Here is a 20,639-nt window from a genome sequence, read left to right as displayed (position 1 = left end):
TACAACCCAGAATACAAAAGCTATAACGCAAGTACACCAACATGTGTGTCTTACTTCGTGCTGGAATGCAGCTGAAGATGTGATCCACAGGCATTGCTAACTCTGCAAATGACACCTGAGCCAGAGAAAGAGAATATAAACACTTAACCACATATTGTAAATTGCACAGCAGCTAAGAAGAAAACTTAAGAATACATATGTATCACCACAGAAGAGTCATAATGGTCAAAAACAGCTTGACAGAATGAATGAATGAATTAACATACTTTGTTTCAATTGCTGCACAAAAACAGTGGCATAGCAGAAAGCTGTGAACAATGCAGCTTGATGGAACCATAATAGGAGGAGGGACGTTGTTGCCAGCTCCAAGCGGAGAGGCTTAATTTTCTGAACATTGGCCAGTGCTAGCGCATCTAAGCAGATTGCTGGAACTCACAGGAATGTGAATGCACTGCATCTACATCAATACAACTCCTTGCTGCTGCCGCAACAATTTTGTTCAGCTTATTTAGAAGGAAGGGTAGGGCAACGTTACTAGACTAGGTTCAGTTGTCAAACTCTCCGTAGGCGCCGTACATTGCGGGTGCCCCCGTTTCTTGGTTTGCCGCCAGAGGGCGGGAGCGCTGCAGGTAGCTCTACGCGGGCGCAGCTCTGCGTTTGCGAAGGGGTTCGGGCAGTTCGGGTCCTCCGACTTCGCAGCTTACGTACTCAGCAAGTGTTTTCACCAATGCATCTTTAAATGTTTGCATAGTGTCGTGTTTAGGAGATTGATTAAAAAAATTTTACGTAGCTGTGAAAATGCTGCTGCGCTGCCCGAGAATGCGCTGTGGAGTCCTTAGTAAAGGGCCGAAGCAGCCCCGGCCGTCCACTGCGCTCTATTAATCAGCTGTTGCTGATGAATAGCTGTAAGTAGCTGATTAGTAGTTGTAATCAGCTGTTGCTGCTTAGTACTAATTAATTATTAATGCGAACGCATGGTATGACTCATGAGGTGATGTTGGCGCGACCACACGATGGTCCAAAAAAGTCACGGGAGCCCAAGCGAACCAATCGAGGCAGTTCACGACGCCAGTTAAGGCAGAGTGAATTAGGCGAAGTTAATTAAGGCACAGTAGATTAAAATAGAGTTAAGGCACTCGAACCCACGACCATTGGGGGAACCTTTAGAACCCGCGACCGTTGGTGTCAATTTGGGCGATGTTAATTAAGGCCCAGTTTGTAAGATATAGTTAAGGCACTCGAACCCGCGGTCGTTGGTGAGAGTTGAAGCCTCGACCTTTGGTGGTGGCAATGAATTCCCTAACTAGGTGAATTAATCAATTAATGATTAAATTAGGTAATTCACTAACAATCAATTGAATAATTATATATATATATATATATATATATATATATATATATATATATGTATTTATCATGAATTAACTACGCATTACCTAACTAGGCGGATTTGAAATAATTTGAATATCTCCAAGCTACGGCAAACAACATTACCTTGGTTGTGACCAGCTACGTGGCATTCGCACATTTTAAAACTCTGGCTGAAGTTAGCTGGGACACACGGTATATACGCACTCTCAGCACTTCATTTCGGGATGAAAAAAAAATGAAGCTAACACTATTTCTTTCATCAGAGCACCGCATTCACAAGTGCAATGTTGAAACCTACGTGAGCTTTGCTCCCTTGCGAGCAGACTTGCACATTCAAAGTAGGTTATCGCTGCAGGACCGGAGCATAAATATGCTTTCGCATCACCAAATAAAATTGGATGATACGACCCGTAAGCTCTTCAAAACGTACAAGAGTGTCGCAAAAATGCACCTAGACTGCAGCAAAACACGCATGTATACAACGTGCCAAAACAGATAAACAATGGACAGTGCTTCGTCACCCTGTCGCCCCGTCTGCGCCATGCTGACCGAGCAAAGTGCGACAGCAGCGCCACGAGATGCGAGGATCGGTGGTGGGTCCACGCAGTCACGGGAGTTTGAAAACTGAACCTAGTCTAGTAACGTTGGGATAGGGCGTATCTAATGACACACGATGAGAGCACTTGGCACTTGAAGACAAACAAGGCGAGTTGTGACTAGCAGTCAGTGTTCCTGCTTGCGGTGAAGTTTTATCACATGTTGACAGCAACTGAGCTTCCGTGAGGCCACACTGCTCAGCATAATTGTCAAATGAGCAGAGAAATGCATGCTCAATCTTGTGCCTGTTTCATTAAGCATTGGCTATTAGCATAAACAATGACGATGCACACCAACAGAAACTTACACTTTTATTGTGTTAATAAAAAAAAACACAGACAAAAATAAAGGAAACATATAGACTGAATGATACTGTGGCAGAACACTAGCCATTATGCAGACGAAGTGGCTGCTCTCAATGTTTGCACGACAGAATGTATGCTGCAAAACAAAAATGAGTTCAATGTGTATATATATATATTTCTTTACACTAGGCCATCATCATGAGCACTTGTCGACATTACAAGCGAAAGAAAAGAAACCTGAAGGCCAGAAATCTGTTAGCTATGGAGACAAAATTTCAGTCACATTATTGTATAATAAGTGCAATAGGGAGATATTTTTATTATTGTCAGTGGTACATTTTACTAATATGTTTGCTCAAATTAAGAATGCAGCTTTGGCTAAAAAGAATCAATGTGTTTCTCCGCTAAAAGTAGGCTTGACTTCTCACTATAGTCTCCAATTTAATGGGCATTGTACGCCATAACATACTAAATTCTGTACAGAATTTCTTGCATTCTTTAAGACAATACGTACTGCATGAGAGAACCTTGATTAGCTGCACTGAACATCGGCACAAGTCTTCCTACTCCCATAAAAATTCATTTTTTGTTCATTGATAGTCGTTTTTCCACTAGCAGTAAATCACAGCACAGATACTTTGGCAACTCCCCATGCCATTATCGGAAATATTGTGAACAGTGTATATGTTGATAGATTGTGCCTGGACCAAGATGCCAGTGCTTGAAAAAAAAGGTGGGAAACATCTACTTCAATCTTAAAGATGATGACAAGTGCAGTAACTAGGCCCTCTTATTAGCATGCTTAATATATGCTACCCCTGTCCCAAGAGCAAATCTACTGTAACCTCAACGAGATGGCTGTAAACGTCATCTGTTGCAATGCAGACAAAGCTGAAGACATAAGCCGTGACCAGCAGTGTTAAGCTAAGAAAGAGCAACAGCATTTTTCTTTATCTGGTGAAGTGCTGCTCATATCTCGTCATTTACCAAATATTATAGCTGCCACTTCCTTGTCTAAGTTTAGAGTAATATTTGTTAGCAAGTAGCCTACCAAAACTTTGATGAATCTGTAAGGTCATACAAACTGTTTTTTTATATAACGTAGCAACAGCACTGATCCATTTCCAAGTACCATTACTTCATCTTCAGTTCTTTTTTGCCTTGTCAATCACACCCACCACTGATTCTAAATAACCCTTTGTTTTGCTGTGCAACACCATGTTGCCAAACTTGACACTCAGTGCAGTGAAGAGCACTCAATCACAGTGATACTTAATTTGCCTATTTATACATATTTGAGGTGCAACTGCACACTCACCAAGACTCGGCCCTCAGAACTTGGTTTCAATGACACATTGGCTTCATTGACATACACATGGACGTTGGGTGCTGCATCCAGCTTTTCTGCGAGAGTGTCACACAGCTGCTGCAGGCCACGGCGTAGACTCCACACGGACCATCCGATCGAGCGGGCAGCCAAGCTGTCAGCACCACCTTCCTCCATTTTCAGCATGTTGACAGTATGCTGGGCCTCATTGGTCTGCAGAAGGCAACGAAAGTTCTCCAGCATGAGATGCAGGCGAGAACCATCTAGCAGTTGCTTCGCGTTAATTCACAGAGACATGTTTTTGGGACATGTCGCCACGGTAACCATGAAGCCAAGTGGAGCAGTAGTTTCCATTGATAACACTGGCAGTGAGTGTCTCCTTTGGTGGCCCTTACTAATGTTTTCTTTGCAAACTCTTCCAGTCTTTTTTGGCCACAGAGCTCTGCTGCTGCTGGCTGCTGCTGTCTTACCAAATAGCTCTAACAAAGAAAATAAAACAATTACACATCCAATGGGGGGGAGGGTTGAACCCACGTCTCCCAGCACAACAGTCCGATACTCCAGACAGTGGGCCACAATCTAATTTTATCTCTTGCCAATGCCATGTAACTACATAACTCCTTGAGACAATTGGTGCCTGCCCCACATCCACATTTTACATGTGTGCACGTGCTCGTTTACATTAGGCCAAAGACACAGGAATGAAATGGACAAATAGTATGAATAATAGTCAACCTTACCATAGTATTTCATGTCATGTTGAAAGAAACACATGCATCTTTCCTAAACATTCTTCCCTTGACAAACACCAAACATTGCACTTGTCCACACGACATCAGTGCGTGAACATCTCACAGTGTGCATTCGCATAAACTGCTGCTTGCATTCCGGCATAGACTGTGAATAGTGTGTAGTGCATAAGCATAAAACAGTGCATGATATTAAAGCATGAAATTACATGCACAGAATGACAATAAAGGCAATCTTATGGGTTGTATTTAGTTTTGAAACATTCCATTAACTGCTTCATTAAAGCTCTGCTTCACACATGTTCCAACACGTGTGTTGGACCAGCATAGTTATTTTCAAGGTGTTAAACAAACAGAGGGCTCTAGCTTGCCTGTAAACATATCAATCTGTAGTGCCTGCTAGTGGCCCATCACTACATATATCTCTTCCCCTTCTTCCACTGTTTTTATGCAGTTTCACAGATTTACAGACTTCGCTGAACTTTTTCTGCATGCCTTGTATGTTTTTCTTTAGAATTTCCCTTTTGTTATCATGTTGCGCATTGGGAGAGAGATATGTCGCAATGCCACTAGTGGATGCTCACGATGGATGAAAAAGACAACGACAACTGGCTAGGCGTGAGCTAGAGAAGGCAATGTTTCAAACTACCGTATCCCGACAAGAACCTGCTGCTTTGCTGGCGAGTCACCGCTGTTATTCACTGCAACTCACAATAAAAAGCAAACGCCTGCCCCTGCTGGCCGCCTAAAATTCTGTATGGAAATACCTAGTTGCAGTAAATGTGGATGGCAGTAACAATACTGGTAGTGACATCTTGTGACATTTTGTCCAACAATGCACAAAATAATTTTGCATTGTGCGGGTGTTTTTACTGAAGTAATATAAAGCAACAGGGATGCATGTTGTTGATTGTGCCACTGCTGACAATTTAGATCGGCTGATAAATAGAATATGGTTGGTCACGGCAATATTAATTCTGTGTCCTCTATGGTTAAACTCTTTGTCACATGCTGGCACCATGAACCCAGCTACTTACGTTTACGCCCCCTACAACCCGGCATTCTGTAAATGGTAGTTATGTGTACGCACAAGCCACAACTCTCTAATGTATGTCCACTCGAACCCACTTATAAGAATATTTAAGTGACAAGCAAATCCCATTGTTATAACTGATAACTGTTATAACAGGGTTGCACGAAAAAAGCAGAGGAGACAAATATTCAAACATTTTATTTAGACAGAGAGAAGTAGAGTTGAAATTACTTATACATTACTGGTTTTAACAATACTTGGTTTAACAATGAGCAGCCAAAAAGGTATCTATCACTGTGAACCTTTGTGTGTTTTCTATGGTAAGATAAACCACTACAATGTTCCTAAATAAACTACAATGTCTTCATGCTGCATTACTGACTATGACATTTAAATCTGGCTACTGCTTGCCTAGGGTGAAAAGAAAAAGGATGTGAAATCTAAGCAAAGAAGAAAATCGCGAGCCAATTCACCACACCCACCTTTGTGCCTCGCACCCTGCATGGCATGCCTTCGTCGCCCCTCCCTTCCACCCCTCCGACATTGGCAAGAGGGTGAATGGGAAAAAGGAGAAGGTGCACGAGGTCGGCAATGCAATGCGACAAGACAAAGATGTGCCGCACGGGGCACGCGGCGCAAGGCGAATGTGCCAAAGTGGCTCACATTTTTTAATCTGAAAACACTTAGTCAGAATGTCAAAACATTTAGCACTCTTGCTGAGGACAGCTATGGGAGGCTAAACTTCTCATTATTTGTGTTAGCACCTACGGCTACAAAACGTAACGAGCTGGATTCATCACAATAGCTGCAAACCACACACATCATGTTGCCAGTGACAGCACACGAAGATGGGGGTTAGCAATGCACAGTTAGAATTCCTTTTGCAATCCTCGGTAACATTTGCCTTCACAAAGAGACACGCTGTTCATGTCTGGTTGTGTAGATTGCATTGCAGTTTCAGCCTGCTCTGGCTTCAAATAATATGCATGTAAACTGGGTTACAGTAAATTGACATGCTTCTGAAAGACTTGTAAGATATGTTTTTATTATGAAAGGGCCAACTTTTGCAACATCAGAAGTATTAACAATACTAAAATCTTTGTGTACTTATTTTTTTAACAATCACCAATGCAACTGGTGTCGCATGTCATCTTGTCTCGCCATGTTACACCATGCTGACTAAGTGCCACTAAGAGAGATGAAATGCATTGGACATAGTTGTTCAGCTATTCCTAGTTTATCATTTTAACTTAGAGCAGAGAGACCAATATGGTTATACACACAAAAAACTGAGCTATTAGTGCGCATTTTAACTTGAAATTTCAATTTGAAATCGCTGCCTCTTAGTCACTTCCATCAACAGCAGCCACCATTTTGGCGTGGATTGTGTAGCGTTAGGAAATGCAGGGACAGTGCTGTGTCGTCTGCTCCAAAACAGTTTGAAACAACATTGCATATTTTGCTCTACAAGCTCTAGCTCCAAATGACGCAACCAGGGTATTACCACTGAATTGTGCCCGTAAATCTTTAACACATGTGATACAACTGGCACAAGCCCAAGAGCACCTGCAGAAACTAACTTGGGCTAACTACTGAGACACACAGTGAAAATTGAAACAAAGCATGGTGACCATGATGTATTACCAGCTTCTGCAATCCCTTCTAGTGCTTGCAGAACACAAAAGCATGGCCTTGAAGATTGCCTTCTGTTACTCTGAAAGAGCCATTGCTAGAGGCTCAATTTTGGTTCATCACCAGTTAATGTGATCTGACAAAAACTCAAATAGACATCTCTTACCATACTAAATGTGCTCAAACTATGCCAGCTTGCTGCTGGATGCGTGCAGTTTAACATGCAATGCATAATTCAAGCTACAAGATTTGGTGTCGTGGCCCCTTTAACTGCAGAGTGACAATGAGAATTCTCACCTGCTTTATCTGAGCCTTGACCAACGAGCCATGCATTATGGCACCCTCAAACACATTAGGCAGCAGTGATCTGAAGCTGATCTCCTTCGAGCAGCCAGCACAGAGGCTGCGTGTCACAGGATCCATAATGTAGTCGGCAACCTGTATAATGTGGCCGCATCAATGATGTGAACAGTTCCTACAGATATCATCCTAAACACAAAATTCAAGTAAGCAAGAGGATCAACAGGTCCCATTTAGATGCCTCAATAAATAAGCATTGTTAGATGCATGTAACAAATGTAAACATCTGCGACTGTGTTTTTGGATAAAGCCTGATCATGCACTCACATTGCATCTGAGTATGTTACTATAAGTGCTGCAAATGAAGACTGCCTGGCTGACAAAGCAAGCTCATCTGACAAATGTTCTCAGGTCTGTTCACTTTAAGAACAGACAGATATGATATGAATAAGCAGATGGCGATGAATGAAAAAAAAAAATAAGAAGGGTTCTTCAGAAACAGAATGAATCTTAGGCTAGAGATTACTTTTGTTACACTAGCTCCTCCTTTTTTAATAGCTTTAACATTGCAGGTGGTGCAGCTTATTCAGGGGAAGCTTGAATATACAATGAATAAAATGAACTATAAATTTAATAAAGGAGAAATTTTGCAATGGCTTTCACATTGACCACATTTTCCTTTACAACCGTTAACCAAAAACATAGGAACCAAGAAAAAATAAGTGTTAATAATAAATGCTCTAAGACCTCCTGGCGCACTGCTGCCATTTACATGTATGCAACATGTGGGACATGTGATGTGATGTGCCATTGGCACATATTCATGTAAACATGGCTACTAAAAAAGCAACAAGCTTTGATTCATTGAAGGCCAGCAGTCACTGAAGATATTATACCATATGCCATTTTTCTCCTGTGTGTTAAGCAGAAAAGAGACATTTACCATATTAATATGTAAATAATATGAGATATCTTGACCACTTGCTCACTAAGGTGGGAAATCTCGGAACAGAATGAGTGACTACAAATATACAAACTGCAAACAACTCAAGGCTTGAAATAAACAAAATTATTGCTTAAGCCTAACATACATAGATAGCAGCACATTATTCCCAAGTTAAACTATACATCATGCATTTTTTTGTTCCTTCTCCTTATGCAAAGTTAAGTTTTAACATAGAGGGTCTACCATGCCTCACACAAAGTTGCATAACCAGTGATGGATTTCCAAACCCAGAGGTGTTATTGTGTCATTTTTTACACTTATTTAAAAAGGCCACAAGCAGTGCTCACCTGTGTAGCTGCTGGTGGGGTCTACATAACTGTGTAGCTGCCCTCCTAGTTTTGTCTTGTTTTCGCACTTCGCATCTATTAACTAAACATGAAGAACTAGCCAAGCAATTGAGAAAGGAAACAGAATGGTGCAGTTTTTGTTAATCACGACCATGTAAAGCCAAAAGGCAATGAAGTCAAGGAAAGCACAAGGGTAATTAGTTGTGGTTTAAATTTAACGTGAAGGTTGAGGGTTAAGTCACCACCGGTGACAAGTTATCTTTTCATCCACTTTAATTCCTCTTTTTTTCATTATTTCCTACATTTCAATTCCTACCACAGCTAATTACCCTTATGCTTTCCTTGGCTTCACTGCCTGTTGACTTTATACAGCCGAGCAATTTGCTTTATTAAAATGAAGCCCTCAGTGAAAGCAACTTATGTACATGAATATTGCCCTGTTAACCCTCTTTGTGCTAAATTTATTTCGTGTGTTGCTTAGTGGACATTTCATACCGCATAGAAGCTGGCTCTTTGTCGCCGCTACCTCCCAATTCAGAATTTGAACAGTTCTCAAATTTCTTTGTCTGTCAAAGTGTGGATAGACCTGCCTCACTGGCTCACCATGGCTGCCCTGCCAGGATAGACAGAGAACCTGAGACGTGCTCAACCTACTGTCAGAAATTTAACTTACAAGTTTTGCACATTTAGTAGATGACCTCTCTATATATGGCACAATGGATATGCAATGCTTTTTTTGCACAAGTTGCATCACAAGAGGCTGGGAGTGCGCTGAAAATGCGAGTATACTCAAGCGTAGCAGTTTTGTAAGTGTCAGTCCCCAAGTTACCTTGGGAGTGGCAGTGTAAGGTTTAACCATCTAAACTATGTGATACTAGAGTGAGATGAAGAGGAACCGAGGGGCTCGATTTTGTTAATCATGACCACACAAAGTGTCTGTCTGTTGTCTGTTGGCTTTATGTGGTCGCTATACTAGTGTGTGAGGTGTGCCCTTTGTAGCTGACCAGGTCACAAAAGGCGGTAGAGAATTTGTGCTTACTTCTTTGTTGAAGCGCTTCTGCATGAAATCATGAACACTCTGGTCGCTGCCTATACTAGGGCGGCCGGCAAAGAATAGGTCCTTCAGAAGAGGCAGCAGCAGGGGCATGCGGAACATTTGACCAGGCCACAGCATCTCCTTGAAGGTGCTAGGCAGTGGGGACAGGCGGCCCTTGTTCAGCACCAATCGCTCTTGCCCTGCAAGAACGGGGAGGGGCGATGCCTTGCCTTAGAGTCAACAGCCACCACTCAGCTCAATTGCACATTCCAAATTGACAGCACGGCTTGTCCATTATTTTCGTCCTTCGAGTGTCGAGAATTTCGGGGGTTTCCACCTGCTGTGTGGTGGAGGTTCTTCCAAAATTAAACAAATTCATTTTCTGTCCAAGTAACACAATAGCAGGCTTTAAATTCAAGTGATATTTATTGATATGTTGCTGAACATTTACTGAAGTTTTTTAGTTTGTAAATTCAAAGAAGAAATTGGGACATGCTAATTCTATTAATTATGAGAATTGCTGTTCTATGTAACATGATCTCTTCATTGGTGTCACTGTCACTTGAAGACATGTTGGCATCAACAATGAGGTCCTCTGAAGCAGAGTTCATAAGAAGTTGATTGTTAAATAAACACATGGCTTTTTGTGCCCACCTGTCATGTTGGAAAACAAGACACATGAGCAAGCAACACTGATAGATAAGCTTCATTGTGCCATCCGATGTATAATATCAAAACGTGCCATACAATTTTAGTTTAACCAACTTTTGTGTAGATGTCACAACCAGTCTATCGGTGTGTTGCGTATGTTCATTGCCTCGGAAAAGGCAAGGAGTGTGCGGAAAGAGTGACACTGCTTTACTCGGGCATGGCCAGGGGTGTGCACCAAGAGGAGTATACACTCGGGCACAACACCTAAAAGCCAACTGCAACGAAATTTCACTTTGGCTAAATTGGTCACAAATTAGTAGTATATACCACTGAACCAATCTTGACAAAGCTGCAGAGCTGGTAATCGGATGTGTTTTTTTTTTTTAGCAGCCTTTAAACAGCCGCTAAGCAGATGATGCTGGTGTCACTATGATGCAAGTCCCAGCATGCTGCGACTGAGATTTTTCAGTGCACTACGTAGCCACACCTGGAGATCCACAAAGACCAATCAGAGCCCACGGCAATCTGAGTGTCTCACACGGGGAGAGGGCTCATCGTGGCACCCTGCGACAGCTGCGGTATCTACACTACACAGCAATGTGGCCTTCGAGATTGTAAAGCTCATACCGAAAAGCCACGAATTGGGTTATGCATCACTTGAAGCAAGCGTTAGTGGTGGTGTCTTTATTTTTTTTTCAATTTCAGTATCGAAAACAGCTGTGTTTAACAGCTGTTTTTTAACAGCGCAGAGCACAAGGACGAGACGAGTGCACATACACAGCGCTGACTGCCGTGGTGCTGCCCTTGTCTCCTACTTGTTTGTCCTTTGCGCTGTTAAAAAAGAATGTTACACCAACTTGCCCAAGCTTCTACAGCTGTATTTGAGAGCTTTTCATGATGCTTCCACTTGTATTTCAAACGGCAAATTTTGCACGCAGGCTCCTCTATATCTACACGATCTTAAACTAGGCTTTTTATATGGTCCAATATTTCATTGAAGTTGGCCTCCAAAGCGTTAATGAAACACTGATATGTCATTTTCATCTTGTCCTCTTTCTTTTATTTTTTGCATTAAATGGAGGTCCAAAACTTCTAAACCCTAGAAAAAATGCATGCAAGCGTCGAAGTATCCTAAATAATCTACTTTATTACTTGTTTTACAAACTAGTTTCAGTTTCAGTACCTGGGAGGTGGGATGCATCATGACTTCACTATACACTAGATCACTCCATTTTTGCGATCACTGCAGTTGCCACATGCAAGCAAAGCTAGAAGAAACATGCATAGCACATGTGTTTATTTTTCTCACGAACACAGTTATCATGCCTATAGCTCTGCTGCTACTCAGCGTTGGCAAACTTTGCTGTGTCATGATGTCGTGATAATGTCAATGGCACCAGATCCAGCATTTTGAGACCAAGCTTTTAGTTGCAAATTATAATATTTTGTATTTACCAATTTTCATACTTTTTAAGTGACCTGCTTTTACATGCAAGAAACATGCGGTTGAATTTCCAGAACTTTGAAAATATATGTCAGTGCCTCTTTAAAAAGTGTTGCCAATGGGAAAGCTTTCTTGATCTGAATATTTAAGAATGATAGGATTTGGTGTACATACACATGCTTTTTCTATGGCAAGATGATGCAATAAATGTATACTTGTAGTGTCTGAGTTCTGAGCAGCAAAGCAACCTGACAGCATGTCTTCAGGTAAATTTATGGCTCATTTTGTTCAAATGAAGTGCACTCATAAGAAACTAGTCTGGTTTTATTTGTCTCTGTTTTTTTTTGTTTTTTTAAGTAATTAGAAAAGATAAGTTCTTTAAGCACAAATGGAAGCTTCCATAATAGCTAGCATGTCGACAGTCAAAAACTATTCCAAATTCTGGGCACTACCCATGACAAGAAACAGAGAGAAGCTATTTTTTGCAATGTTGACAAAGATAAATGCAAATATTAGAAAAATGGAGCGGATAAAGGAAGATGATGCATTCATAAACTCGAACAAAGAACAAAAGGCACAAAATAACTATAATACAGAACTGGCCAGTGCACAGAATGGACAAAGATAACACAATAGATTGCTGAATGAAGCACTGACTGCAGAAGCCATAAAAACGGAAGATCAAAACAGCGCTGAAAAGGACTAAGAAGTCGCAGTTTCGCCGGAAAGGCAAAGCATCAAGTGCGATAGCAAATTAGTAGACAGATATACAAAGTAAGGCTGTAAGTAAGTTTTATTAGCCGTATAAACTTGCAAACATTTGCTTCTAACTAAATTAACGAGCATGGTGTCACGAATCCACAAACAAACATGAACACGTCTCACTCCATGACCACACACACTCGCTGTCAAAACGCTGGAGTGAGGAAGCACGGCAGCACCAACGAGCAAATTGACCTCTGTGCTGCCTTTCACTTCAATGCAAACTCATCAGTGAGTACATAGCGCACATAAAGCTATCGGCTCGCAGTGCACTCTGCCCCCATCGTGGATAGCTTTAAAGAAAGGGCCCGTGCTGCCGCATCATTAGGCCGCCGCCGAAGTAGAACGCCCCCCCTCACTGTCCCCTCGTGCCCTACGCGTGACGGAAGATGGCACGCTACCTCCCCGCTTTCCTCCCTTGCGTGTGAGAGATTGAGAGACTATCATTGGCTCACCCTTGCACGCTTTCACTCGCACATACAGCATGTGGCTCGCAGCAACAATGTTATCGCACTTGGACTTTATACGAAATATCACGGTGACACCGACGGCAGAAATGCGCCTGGAGTGTCCACATAATTGCTATTGCAATTAAATGGACAAGCACCAGGATCAGATTAAATCTCAGTGGAGGCCTGGATGAAGCCGAGAGAAGAACAGACCGGACATACTGTGGGACCATGCAAGGAAGAGTTATAAGCAAAAACAGATCCAAAGTAAATGAATATAAGGCATATTTATATCAATCCACAAGGATAAGGGCAACACTTATGGCATCTTTGGCTGGTCATTTCAGAGTGCTCTAGCACGCTCTTGCAAGCAGCATTGCCTCCGACTGGTTGAAAGAAAGCCTGCGCTTTGTGTTTGGCTGGTTCTTCTCGATCATTATCCTCTCGTGTTGAGCACTCTCAGGCACTCCAAGCCCTGTCGTTGGAGCAGTTGTCAAGACTGAGAGCATTTAACCCAGTATCACCACTGTTGGTGACGGTCCACCGTAACCACTGCCTGCTTGTGTGTCAATAGATGCTCATCCCATTGACGCACCCGCATTTTTCGCGGCAGTGCCGGGAGTTTTGGCTAAGTGAAATTGGATAGTTGCTGTAGGCCCTGGATGGCTTCCGGTTTTGTATAATGATGTAACCCACTAAATGTAGCGAGCAAGAAAGACAATGGTGCCAATATCGAGTAGCAGGAGTGCATTAAAACCGAAGCCTGCAGATTTTCAGCACTTTTTCACTGTACATAATGACAATATTACAAGTCAAAGATGCCATAAGTTATAAAAACAAAATGTTGGTATTAGTCTTGAGGTGTAATGTCCATGTCTTTTATCTGAAAACATAAGCATATACTTTCTGCAGATTGAAACAACTTAAAAACACTTTGTGTTTCAGCACAGTAGATTCATAAGGCACGTGAGCGAAAGCTTCTTGGGCCACACACTCACTGTTGTTATTACATGTGTGAAGCTGTGTTGCTACAGTAACGTGGTTTTGCCTCTGCCATTTCCTTTTCCGAGAGCAAGTCACGCACTTGGCTTGCATTGTCCACTGCGTCTGAGTTGGAGTCGCAAATACCTTTAGAAACGTAGAAGCTGCGAAGGTCTTCCTAACAACCCCAGACAAGTGCTTCTCAAGCTGTACTACGCAGACACCTAGTGGTCTTGGAAAGAGTTAACAGTAAAGACCACAAGGACTTCTCCTGAAATGCACTATCAGCAAGCTGAAAAAAAAAAGCTTTCAGCGAGAAAACGGCCACATGGCATGGCAAATGGTGCGGCAGTATGGAAGAAACAAATCAAAAACTGTGATCCCACATATTTAGGTGCATTTTCAGAGAGATACGCTCCATGCTACTTCAAGGCCCTGCCTGAAAATTGAATTTGCTCACAGGTGCACTCCAAATCACGACAAATCAAAATCACGTTTTAACATTTTGTCAAAGAGCAGTGGCGGAAGTAGCACGCAGGACAACAATGTTTCTGGGGCTTTCCTTTGTGCCAGTGATAGCACAGGGCTACTTCTATAAAGACCTAAACTAAGTTGTACACAGTTACCTGCCTGTTGCCTTTTTTCCTTTTCTTAGTAGATGCAACTGGCAGTTTGAGTTAAAAGCAGCAGCGAATTATAAATATGAAGATATCGTATGTAATGAATTAGGAAGCATTTCACAAAGATTATGTGATAAAGTTCCCTGGAATACAGGTTTGAATAACAAATGGATTTGGAAACTGCAAATTATAACATCTTAAAGTAACTTGACAGGTTAATAAAGTCTAAAATGATATGTTGCATACATTCTTCCTTGCACTCTTGCCTGACATAGCACTGCATATACAAATTTATGAACAAATAAGATAAATACCAACTAACCTGCTGATGAGGAGATAGGCACTGCCAGCACATGCTCAGACAATCCCAGGTCCTGAGCCTGAAAGCATTTCGTTTAATAAGCACGGATGCAAGATAGGGTTTCTTCGCAAAAGTTTATTTGTAGATGTAGGACCCCACAACTCTTTAGATGAAGCAGATGTCGTGTCAACATTCGGAATGTATTTAAAACAAGCATGACAACGACAAATAGGATATTGTCGGACAGTAAAATGGTTGTTTAGAAAGAAAATGAACATTCTTGAAGTTGAAACAAACGACAGAAGCAACCATCAGTAGCTATGAAGTGTCTCTCATTGCTTGTTAGCTACAGATGACACACGGCATCGAAACAAAGTGACACTACAGGCAGCACATAATGCTTGCGTACCTACCAACTGTAAGGCGTTTCGTCCTGAGTTACCTCCAGCACGCAATGAACTAGGCCCATGTTCATATACTGTCCCATCAGGTAGTGCAGTGGACCGAATCCAACCACCCAGGCGCCCAGTCCTTTCTATGAGCAAGATCTGCAAATGTCCCACTTTGTCATTGCATGATCAAGTGCATCAGGGCGCAAGTTATACAAGCATACAGTAAAAAAAAAGGAATAAGAATGACAATACTACAATGTGAACGTTGAATGAATTAGAAGTTACAAAATATTGGGCCATAAAAGCAAAAAGTGATGGGCTAAGTAAGAAAACTAATTTGTAGTCATAATTTAACATTTACACTTCGAGAAACAGGCAACGCTGACAACGTTGCAGTGAATTTGCTGTTTCCTTTATTGTTATGGACATCTTCACACGTTTCAGGCCAGTATTTCTTAAACGTTTAGCCATTGCGCACCCCTAGATCCACTCGAAAGTTGTTCAGGGACCTTTCAGTGTTTCATTACTTAGTTGTTCCACAAAGTAATGCAGAGAAAGAAGTCATTCTAAGGCAAAAACTAGTAGCATCCCAATACATTCTATCGTGTCAGGATTAGTCTTTAGCTGATGTGGTGCTCCCAATCGATATGAGGAATGTGGTGCTGCTTGCAGGTACCTGGATAAATATGCATCAGTGGCACTGAATGTGCGTCAGTGCAAACTTTAGAGGTTTGCAGTCCACAGTTTTGGAAATGCTATGTTCGGGCAGCTATTGCTAGAACAAAAAATGCTATATGATAAAGAAATTGGATGTTAAAACTATGAAAAGTATGCTCAAAACAATTGATTTACACCTGCACTGAAGGCAGGATATCATTCTTCTCTACAGATTAACAAGCTCATTTAATTTCAAGCCGATAATGGGCTCCAGAATACCTTGCTGCCACTGATTTTTATCATGTGTGCCTTATGCAGTAGAACCACACTGGTATGTCATTCATTGATTAGTTACGGCTAGTTTTAATGTTTCTGAATGCGCAGTCCCAGTTTTTATATCACCATCTGGTACAACAGTCATTTATCTGTTTCCCAGGTATTTATCCGCAATCCCGAGAATGCACTTATGAAATTCAACTGCCACTTTTTCCAGACAATAAAGAGAACTTTCATTTCATGTGGGCCGGTATAATGTAGCGATTCCTTTGATGTCATCCACCGTTTAAGACCAACCGATCCTGGCAATTCCATATAAACAGCACCAGGTGAACTTGATTCAAGGGACTTTGAGAAGCAGCAGGCTTTAGGTTTAGACAAAACTGAGAGCTAGTGTCCATGATGAATGACAGAGCTAATTGCTGAATGAAGAATGCATGAATTGCTTAAGTAATGTCAGTGGAGAAATGAAAATACAATACCATTGGCAGAGACGCGCTCTGTTTTTGTTGATATGCAACGGCCTGCAGTATATGGGACTATCATAGCAGGGAGGTGTTGTCTTTCTTGGTATGCATTCAACATCTGCCAATTGACACAACTGAGTGCGCTTTGCTGCTTGAAGTCGATTTATACTATAGCTGGCTCGTTTTGGTCATACCGAGTGCCACAGTTCCTAGGTGAAAAGGCTGTGCTTTTAAACTACGACTGTCACAAATCGAGTTAACATACTGAATATTTAGTGTTATCACGTTTTTGTGGGCCACGGACCTATAAAACGCTGCTGCTAATTATTCCCTGTTTAGCGCATGTATACGTGAATATGATTCATTCGGTGGTTATATATGCAAGTAGAACTCATTTCGGTCGTTTATTTTCTTGTACACTGACGAGTTGATTGAGACATTCATTCACAGATAGCACGAACATGTCTCACTTTTTTCACGGCTTCCTTCCCAAGAGTGGAAAGGTAGTATGCCGTGGTGAGGCCACTGATTCCACCGCCGAGAACGACGACTGTTGCCATTTCGTGAGCTTTCCTGCAATGAGTAAAGCGTAATATGAATTCAATTTGAACGTTTATTCCCACAGTCCCCTTCTCCGCAGTCAAGCGACAGGCTGAAGACATATTGAACCACTGGACGATAACTAAGAACGCGAGTCTATAATCATTTACGGGATTTAAAGGTCGTTCGGTGACAGATGAATTAGTGACCCGAAAAAGTCACTTCAATGACAACTCTGATGCACTCTTTAACTAGCGTTGCGTTGATACAGTTAAAGTCCGCCTTGCACGAGCGCATGCCCACAGGTAAAACAAAACAAACCAGTACCTCGTGACTAACACATGGGCAACAGCATGGGCAACAGATACGCACGCGCTCAAAGTGCATTCACACCCACAAGACTGGCACACGTGCGCCTACGTGCATTCGGTCATGCCGCCGTACATCTATTTTTTTGTTTCGTTTTTGTGGACAGAACTTTATAAAACTGTTTCGCTAGCTGTCAATATATATTACGTTGTATACAAGTGTACTTATTGTTTGCTGGAGTAACATATAAAAACTATGACTTTAATGTCTAAGTGCGCGGGAGCACTAGCGCGCCATTAGTGGTGCCCATATATGGCTAAAATCAGCCCGAAGAGCAAGCCTGCGCTGTAAGCAGCGGCCGCCGGCTCAAACGGCGCTCGCGCATGCGCATACTTCACGTTTTGCTCCCGGCGGCGTGATTCTTTGACGCGCCTACTACCACTTCATTCATTTTCAGTCAAGGGCTCTCCGAACCCTTGTTTACAAACGTAGAAAGATGATGCAGGCACCGATCATTCTGCTCAAAGAAGGCACAGAGAATTCCCAAGGGAAGCCGCAGGTAATCAGTAACATCAATGCCTGTCAAGCAATAGCTGACGCTGTTAGGACTACGCTTGGCCCTCGTGGGATGGACAAGCTCATTGTCGATAGTTCTGGAAAGACGACCATTTCCAACGATGGTGCTACGATTATGAAGCAGCTCGACATCGTTCATCCGGCCGCCAGGACGCTGACGGATATCGCCAAGTCCCAAGACTCCGAAGTGGGCGACGGTACGACGACGGTCGTACTTTTGGCAAGCGAGTTCCTTAAGCAGTGCAAGCCTTACGTCGAAGAGAGCATCCATCCTCAAGTAATCATTCGCAGCTTGAGAAAAGCAGTCGAGCTAGCAGTGGCCAAAATTCGCGAGATCGCCGTTACCGTTCAGAAGGGCAAAGAACAGCGCGAACTCCTCGAACGCTGCGCCATGACCACGCTCGGCTCCAAGCTGATCGCCGGCCAGAAAGAGTTCTTTGCTCGAATGGTCGTGGAAGCCGTCATGCAGTTGGACGAATTGCTGCCGCTCAACATGATTGGCATCAAGAAGGTGCAGGGAGGTGCTCTTGAGGACTCTATGCTCGTGTCGGGCGTTGCCTTCAAGAAGACCTTCTCGTACGCGGGTTTCGAGATGCAGCCCAAGAAATACGAGAACCCAAAGATCGCGCTCCTCAATATCGAGCTGGAGCTGAAGGCTGAGCGCGACAATGCCGAGGTGCGTGTGCAGAGCGTTCAGGAGTACCAGAACGTCGTGGACGCCGAGTGGGAAGTGCTGTACGAGAAGCTGCGCAAGATTCACGAGAGCGGGGCGCGGGTCGTCCTCTCCAAGTTGCCCATCGGCGACGTGGCCACGCAGTTCTTCGCCGACAGGGACATGTTCTGTGCGGGCCGGGTGACGGACGAAGACCTGCGGCGTACGGCCAAGGCATGCGGCGGCGCCATCCTTTCAACGGTGTTTGACCTGCAGGAGTCCAACCTGGGCAGCTGCGCGCTGCTTGAGGAGATCCAAATCGGCGGCGAACGTTACAATCTCTTCACGGGCTGCCCACAAACGCGTACCGTCACCATCATCCTCCGTGGCGGCGCGGAGCAATTCATCGACGAAACAGAGAGGTCTCTGCACGACGCCATCATGATTGTCCGCCGTGCACTGAAAAATGACGCTGTTGTAGCAGGCGGCGGTGCCATCGAGATGGAGCTGTCCAAGCATCTGAGGGACTATTCGCGTTCCGTGGCCGGCAAGGAGCAACTTCTGGTAGCTGCCATGGCAAAGGCGCTCGAGGTGATCCCAAGACAACTGTGCGACAATGCTGGCATCGATGCCACCACGCTGCTAAACAAGCTGCGACAGCGACATGCTGCTGGCGACATTTGGGCGGGCGTCGACATTCTGCAAGGTGACGTCGTGGATAACTTGAAGGCCTGTGTATGGGAGCCAGCTGTGGTCAAGATAAATGCCCTGGTAGCAGCCACTGAAGCAGCTTGCCTTGTCCTCTCGGTGGATGAAACGATCAAAGCACCCAAGTCTGGGGGCGATGACGAGGGTCGTGGAAGGCCCTTCTGAACTTTTCCTTCTTTTTCCTTGCCTGACCATCAATAAAGTTGTGTTAACTTTGTATCCCTGTTTATGTGTCTTCTTTTTAGTGACAAAAACCTTTCACAGATATGTGCAAGCTCTTAGTATATATATAGTATCAAGGGTAGTGTCAGCTGAGTATTAGTAGTTGTAGTAGCAAACTTTGTTAGAGAGAAAACCCTTAATGAACCACAAGAATTTTTCACACACAGTAATTCTCCTTGCAAGACTATAAATTGGACATGATTCCAGCAAATCTTTTAAGGAAGGATACAGCGCAAGCAATGACTCGATAAAAAACGCATGTTTCTACTTTTGTGTTTGTTTATCATTCAAGATAACGGCAAAATATATTGTTAGGTTGGGAAAAAAAAACTGCAATCCACTTTCACTACCTAATCAGTGCTTCCTTTGGAGATGACCAGTTTGCAACCTGTGCTTGTGCAGGGACAAATGAACATAGCGTTGCATGTCCAACACCCTTAAAATGTTTGCTTCACATCCTTTCAAACTTGCTGAAAGATGAGCATACACATGCGAAGGCTATGAAAAGTACCATGTGGACAAGTAAAATGTGGCTACACCATGCTAAAGTTTTGACATGAGGCCAGGACACTACACTATGAAATGCTTATTAACTGTCGTAGTACGGGAATAAAGGCACTGAGGGGGTACCATTTGTGCCCTTTGAGCATGCAGCGAATGAATACTTTCATGCTGCTAGCTTGAGCATTACGAGCACTGACATTAGCATTCCTATTAATGAGCTGTGTGCATAAGACTTGCACTGTTTCCTGCGATAGAAACGTTGAAGCCATGCCTGCTGAGCTCGGTAGAAAATGTTTGCTATTTGAGTAACTTGAACATGCATTCAAATGGGTGATGCTGGATGGCTGCTGTGAGCAGCAACAAGCCAGTGTTCAGTTAACAATGCCTGTAAAAGAAATCGTCAGAATGCTCTACTCCCGAGCAGTGAGAAACTCGCGGCAATTTGCGGTGGCACAAGGATGACCTCCTTGTGAAGCATCAGGTCA

General features: G+C 43.1%; 2 protein-coding genes across 3 annotated transcripts in view; one reads left to right on the top strand and one right to left on the bottom strand.

Annotated features, from left to right (window-relative positions):
- Ppox (protoporphyrinogen oxidase) overlaps positions 1–17,798 on the bottom strand; it is a 39,742-nt gene extending 21,944 nt beyond the window's left edge. The window contains exons 1-8 of one of the 2 annotated variants that reach the window (XM_072288412.1): positions 17,354–17,798; positions 17,114–17,216; positions 15,265–15,399; positions 14,873–14,930; positions 9,647–9,843; positions 7,312–7,452; positions 3,592–3,813; positions 55–115 (exon numbers count right to left, since the gene is read on the bottom strand). In XM_072288412.1, coding sequence (XP_072144513.1) covers positions 55–115; positions 3,592–3,813; positions 7,312–7,452; positions 9,647–9,843; positions 14,873–14,930; positions 15,265–15,399; positions 17,114–17,203 — 904 coding nt within the window. In that variant the 5' untranslated portion in view covers positions 17,204–17,216; positions 17,354–17,798. The remainder of the gene's footprint in view (positions 1–54; positions 116–3,591; positions 3,814–7,311; positions 7,453–9,646; positions 9,844–14,872; positions 14,931–15,264; positions 15,400–17,113; positions 17,217–17,353) is intronic. The other variant, XM_072288411.1, reaches the window with a different exon arrangement.
- A 98-nt stretch (positions 17,799–17,896) lies between these two features.
- Positions 17,897–19,647, top strand: CCT7 (chaperonin containing TCP1 subunit 7). The gene has a single exon (XM_050178789.3). It carries the CDS (start codon positions 17,989–17,991, stop codon positions 19,591–19,593), a length of 1,605 nt encoding a protein of 534 aa, XP_050034746.1. The 5' UTR covers positions 17,897–17,988; the 3' UTR covers positions 19,594–19,647.
- Positions 19,648–20,639: the final 992 nt, after the last annotated feature.

The sequence above is a fragment of the Dermacentor andersoni genome, chromosome 5 (assembly GCF_023375885.2).
Source record: "Dermacentor andersoni chromosome 5, qqDerAnde1_hic_scaffold, whole genome shotgun sequence".
NCBI classification, from domain to species: domain Eukaryota; kingdom Metazoa; phylum Arthropoda; class Arachnida; order Ixodida; family Ixodidae; genus Dermacentor; species Dermacentor andersoni.
The sequence above is the reverse complement of the archived record's forward strand: the minus strand, read 5'-3'. Positions and strand labels throughout refer to the sequence as shown.

What these genes read in the sequence shown, in the direction of transcription:
- CCT7 (XM_050178789.3), top strand. Translation starts at nt 17,989, where the DNA reads ATGATGCAGGCACCGATCATTCTGCTCAAAGAAGGCACAGAGAATTCC.